Source organism: Poecilia latipinna, unplaced genomic scaffold (assembly GCF_001443285.1).
Source record: "Poecilia latipinna isolate Pla-1442-1.1 unplaced genomic scaffold, P_latipinna-1.0 Scaffold6378, whole genome shotgun sequence".
Lineage (NCBI taxonomy): Eukaryota > Metazoa > Chordata > Actinopteri > Cyprinodontiformes > Poeciliidae > Poecilia > Poecilia latipinna.
Window position 1 is genome coordinate 1 of NW_015118994.1, and position 6,134 is coordinate 6,134.

General features: G+C 44.4%; 1 protein-coding gene across 1 annotated transcript; it reads left to right on the top strand.

The window, feature by feature from the left end:
* Positions 1-845: 845 nt before the first annotated feature.
* LOC106943901 (epidermal growth factor receptor kinase substrate 8-like) lies at positions 846-6,128 on the top strand (the record flags this gene model as incomplete). The annotated part of the gene is made up of 12 exons (XM_015027196.1): positions 846-1,189; positions 1,381-1,507; positions 1,968-2,056; positions 2,160-2,234; positions 2,315-2,463; positions 2,806-2,983; positions 3,059-3,192; positions 3,897-4,008; positions 4,147-4,287; positions 4,371-4,406; positions 5,370-5,396; positions 5,984-6,128. Coding segments are annotated over exons 1-12 (1,243 nt in total), but the record flags the coding sequence as incomplete, so codon positions are not given.
* Between the last annotated feature and the right edge of the window lie 6 nt (positions 6,129-6,134).

The following is a 6,134-nucleotide window of genomic DNA, read 5'->3' on the forward strand; positions in this document are numbered from 1 at the left end:
GTCAAAAGGTCTTGAAACAATATTATCGTCTATCAAAATAAATTTTTAGACAATTAATCGCTCAGCAAAATTTGTTATGGTGACAGGCCTACACATACCTGTACGTTTGTGGGTCAGGAAGTGAAACTTTCACTCAAAATATATCGACAAGACGAAAACGCTCAAGCACCAATTTAACATTACAGTCTAGATGTTCACTAAGACATATTACACCTTGCTCTCTGCTGTCCATTTTATTTTGTTTCTTGTTGTTGTTTTAAATAGTTATTTGAGGAAAAAACAAAACAAAACCGCTGTAAACAAAAGTCAAAATAAGAGCATGAATATTAACATCTAATTTGAATAAGTAAGTCAAAAACCAAACCTTCAACACAGATTTTGAACTTTTTTACATTCTAGTAAATTAGCGTTTATTAGACTAACTTAATTTAAAGAAGCTAAGTGTGCTAAATGTTTCCAGCTAAGATGTTATGTTAAAAATTAGGTTTGCTATTAGCAGAATATTAATTTAACTGACCATCGTCTAGATATCATAATAAGTAAAACACAATAACCTGAAGCTAGCCTGAAAACACAGATTATAATCTAGTTTCATCTGGATTATAATCTGTTCTTCTGCAGCTTCATGGACTGGTGAGGCTGCTGGTCTGAGCTCCTGTCCCTGCTGGTTTCCAGTTTAGTTTTCATACAAACTCTAACTCAGGGGTGTCAAACTCCAGTCCTCTGCTGTCCTGCAGGTTTTAGATGAGCCACAGGGACAAAACACTGGAATGAAACGGCTCCATCACCTCCTCCTGGTGTGAATCAGGTCTCCAGAGCCTTATTAATGACCTAATTATTCTGTTCAGGTGGCTCAGCATTGAGACTGACGCGTGTGCTCTAACTGGACCCATTCCACAGTTAGTGATGTGTTGTAAGTCAGGGTGGGTGGCTCCAGGCCTGGAGGTTTGGTCTCCTGTAACCTGTAGATGTGTCTCCACTTCCACACACCTGAGTCTCCTTACAAGGTCGTCAGCAGGTGAACCTGCTGATTGAAGCGTGTTGGATCAGGGAGACACTAAGCTGCAGGACGCCGGCCCTCCGTTGTTCTAAGTGATGACCTGCATGGCGTTGCGTTGCAGGCGAGCAGCAGCCGTCGCAGGACGATGGTGCGGCGGACATGGCGGCCCTGCTGGTGGATCGGGACGTGGTGAGGCTCACATCTGGCGCAGATTGCTGCATGGAGAAAGTTAAGCTGATTGCAGGCCCAGTTTGATCTGAACATAATCAGTTTGGAGGAAAATCAGCTTAAAGTTTAGAGCAGCGTGCAGACTGTTGGTTCAGGTTTAATCATTAATGCCTCAGCAAACCGACTCGTAATCCAAGTTGTTGTTTGTGCAGCAAATCCTGAACCACATCCTGGACGACGTGGAGTTCTTTGTGACCAAACTGCAGAAGGCGGCCGAGGCGTTCAGCGAGCTGAGCAGGAGGAAGAAGGGCAAGAAGGGCAAGAAGAAAGGGCCGGGAGGTGGCAAATTCAAACATTACTGTATCAATGCAACATATTAGAAATAATTTCAATAAAGATTTTAGACTTTTATTTTGATATACCTTATTTTTTTAAATATATTTGAATTTTGGTTCAAATTTAAAGTTTTTTAATTGTTTGCATTTTGAAAACTATGGAGAATTAGATTTAGTTGATTTTTAAATCCCAACTAAATGTTTTCCATGTTAGTTTTACTAAAGATCAAAATTAGTTATTTTTCATTTTAAAATGTAAACAAAAAAACTTTTTAGACCTTAATTTTAATATCGTTTACTTGGTGCTTTTTTGTATTTTAATTTTAGTTCAACTATTTGTTTCCTAAACTGTCTAATTGTTTTTGTTTTGAGGAAATAACACAAAGAACCAACAATAATTGGCTTTAAGTAAATAAGAGAAAAATACAGCATTCTGACGTGCTGGTGCTCGTGTCGTCCACCAGAGGGCGTCCTGTCCCTCAGGTCCAAGCCTCCCAGTGAAGAAGAGTTTGTGGACTGTCTGCAGAAGTTCAAACATGCCTTCAACCAACTGGTAATTGATTCCAGTCCATTGAAACTGGTTTGGTTCTGATCCAGACTGTAGCCAGAGGTTACTGGTTCTGCAGAACCTTCTGACCGTCTGCTCTGACCCACAGGCGAAGCTGAAGGACCACATTCAGAACCCCAGTGCCGTGGATTTGGTCCATTTCCTGTTTACGCCACTCAGGATGGTGAGTCCAGGAATGACATCACTAACGGTGGGCCTGCTCCAACAGAACCGAGCAGAACTCCAGGGTCTCCCTGTCTCCAGGTGGTCCAGGCGTCCGGTGGTACCGAGCTGGCCCGGAGCGTCCTGGTTCCGCTGCTCAGCAGAGACGCCATCGAGTTCCTTCACGCCGCAGGAACGGCCGAGGAGCGCCACCTGTGGGTGACTCTGGGTGACGGCTGGACCAAGTGCAGGTTAGAACCATGACTCGGTTCTGTTCTATACTGGACCTGGTTCTTTCCAGGTTCTTGGATGTTTCTATATTTGGCTCATATTTCTTCCTGTAGCAGACCAGAGAACAGGATCGATAAATTCCTGGTTCTGGTTCTTCTCAGTATTTCTGTCAGTTTCAGTGAGATTTATTTTATGTTCATATTTGCTTTATGTTCTCAGCAGAAGTTTCTCTCTCATGTTTGTTCAGTCTGAATAATTTACTCTCTTTCCTGATTTCTGTTAAGTAGTTGTTGGAGCCTCTCTGGTCTCTGTCTGTTTCCATGGTTACTGATCTCATGGCGGCCGCTCTGCGTGTTTTCCAGGCTGGAGTGGCCGAAAGACCACTTCTTCCCCCAGGTGGCGCTGCGGTTCCGGGACGGCTGGGAGCCCCCGGTGGTTCCGGCTGTGGCTCCGGGTCGGGAGCAGGAACTCCTGCAGCTGGCCGAGAGCCTGGTGAATGCCGACGCCCGCGGTGCGGCCGACCTGCGGCCGTGTCTGGAGGTCAGTCGATCGGAACCCGCCGGAGGTTATGGTGCCGACGCCCGCTAACGCGCTTCATGTTCTGTGTTTCTGCAGCAGGGGGCGCTGCAGCGGTTTCCTCTGGCTGACGGGTACGCTCTCCATAACTCCGCCTACAAAGGCTTCCAGGTCCTGGACCAGAACACGGCCGTGGCTGCTTTCAAACACGCCGTCAGCCGCCGTGTGGACCGGTAACCGCAGGTCACATGACGCCCTGGAGAACTGGCCCCGCCCCTTGGCAACGCCGCTGCGGCTAGCGCTGCGGCTAGCGCTGCCCCTTCATTAATAAATACATGATGAATCAAAATACGAAAAATATTCTGATGGTTATAATAATCACACTGAACATATTTAAAAATATTGATTAATTTTTATTTACATTTGAAAATTGTAATAATTCTAAATATTTACTGTTTATGTGAAGATAAAGATTAACTGATTAACTTTTCTACACCTAGATTTTAACAGAAAATAACAATTATTAGTTATTCTGACATTTAAGAGTTTATTGGGTTTATTTCTTTAATTGAATGCATTTGTCTTAATTTATAGTTTTTTGGTTAAACTGTAAGTCATTTGTTAAAAATCAAATGTTTTCCTTCATGTATTTATTAATGTTTTAAACTGATGAAGTTTCGTTCTTTCTTTCTTGATTCTGTTCTTCATTTCCTCTTTTCAAACCAGATGATTGGACTTTCCATCTTTAAATCCTTCTGCACTGCAGCAGAAGGTTCTGGGTCAGGTCTGGATCCAGAACCTTCTAAACACAGGGAACATTTCTCCAGGGCGTCAGGCCCATGTTGGGTCTGTTTTGATCCGTTAGCAGACTCTCAGTTGCTCCTGGTATCGGCACTGCTGCAATCCGGTTCTCATCGTGACCCGTTCTGTCCCTCAGGAGTTTGGACGCGCAGATCCGACTGGATCAGAACCTCTTTGCCAAATCAAAGTACGACTTTGTGGCAAGGAACAACACGGAGCTGTCGGTTCTGAAAGACGAACTCCTCGAGGTAAACCGCTAACCGGTTCTGGTTCTGTTCTGGGTCAGAATGAACAGCTTCTTTAGAACACAGAACCAGAACAAACGGGTTCAGGAACCATTTCTAGATCAGGAGTCAGAGCTGATGGGCCCTGGTTCTGTCTGGCAGGTTCTGGATGACCGGAAGCAGTGGTGGAAGGTCCGGAACGGTGCCGGCGCCGCCGGCTACGTGCCAAACAACATCCTGGAACTGACCAGATCCTCGGACCTGACCGGCCGTGGAGACCCGGTCTACAGCCACACCATCCAGGTACCTCACCTTCATCCTCCTCATCATCATCCTCATCATCATCATTATCATCTTCATCCATGTTTCGTTTCTCTTGGCTGAAGCTCATGATGCCAAAGAAGGAGTTTGAGTTGTTTAAGGTAGGAAGAGCCGGACTCCGGTTCTGATGCTCTGGTTCTGATGCTCTGGTTCTGATGCTCCGGTTCTGATGCTCCGGTTCTGATGCTCCGGTTCTGCTTCCTGGTTGCTTTGCTGTGGGTCTCTTAAAGGAACAGTCCCTCATTTCTGGTCATTTGGGTCAGATTCATGTCTTCATCTCTCTGTATCTCAGAACCATCATTAAGGGTCAAACCGGGTCTTTACCCGACCCAGTTATTCTGGTCCTTTTCCAGATTTTCTCCAGAATGTTCAGCTCAGAGTGATGGTGGTTCTGACCCGCTGGGATGATCAGAACATTTTGGGTTTAGCCAGTTTCTCCGTCCGATCATAGTCAGTCTGTGTCCTCTGCTAGATTACTTCCTGTTTTCTGTCCAATCAGAACCCAGTAGATTCAACCTCTGGCTCTGGAGGAACTGGACCTGAAGGTTCTGTGAACTGGCCCACGTGAAGTTGTGACCCACAGCTGGTCATTTCCCATCAGAACCAGTGTAACCAGTTGGTCCAGAGGACCGGTTCTGGTTCTGTATCTGTGCAGATTGTTGGACTGTTCCTTTAATCGGTTGGAGCCTCGGGTTGCTCAGCCTGGCAGAGAAAAACGGGTTTTAGAAAAACTCTTAGCAAATATTTAACTCCAAGCTAAACATTTAGTTTCGAGTTAAATATTTAATTCAAAGGCTAAATATTTAACTTTCTAACCCTATATAGAAAGCTAACTATTTAGCATTTATAAATTAACTTTGTAAAATTAAAAACACAATGTGACTTATGAACCCTGATTTTTTTTCTCTTCTGACTAAATAACCCAAATTATTGCTGTGAGTTTTTGACTGTGACCCTGCAGATGGTTGCTACAGTAGAGTCCCTGCTGGTCAGATTTAGTGAGTTCATGGTGAATAAAACATGTTTTATCTTCTGACCTCCATCTTTGCTCCATTTCACCTCAGCAGCAGTTACTGGGAGAGTTAAACGAGGTAAACCATCATTTCCTCATCGTTTGGGACAATCCCAGAGATCTAATAACTCATTTATCAGAGTTATTAGATCTCTAACAAAATCCTGTTTTTGATTTTAACTTGATCAGGATGTTTCATCTGCTGGTTTTTATTCCTGGACTGGATCAGGCTAAAGCTGAGCAGCTGAGACTTGCTAACAGGAAGTTCTGAGTTTCTGATCCTGATGAATATTATCACATTAAGGTTGTATGAATATGACCAAAGCTGAAAACATTTAATGTGACATCATCCATGTCATGAAAATGAGTAACAATTTAAGGTAATTTGTTTAAAAGGCTCTAAAACTGCGGCCATTTTGAAAAATGTCCTTCCTGAAACTCAAGTGGCTGATGGGAAATCTGAAAAGCATCCAACCTGAATGGTTAGCATGCTAATGTTTATGCTAGTACCTACATATTGTTACAGTGATGAGCTCCAATACGAAGTAGGAATAGTTTCCTCAATTTCAGGTTTTAAGGCGGACCTTTACTGTGACCTTTGAACTTCTGATAAAGCTCCAAACATCAGGAAGAACCAGACACTAAGGCGGTTCTGTTCTCCTCCAGAAACAGACCGCAAAGTCTGACCCACCTCCTGATAAACCTCAGATGTCCGAGGTCCCGTCGCCGCCCGCTCCCAACCGGCTCCCCACTCCGCCACTTCCTCCCCCTGCCGCAGAACCTGGCAAACCGAGCAGCGCCGCGCTCAGCCGCAACA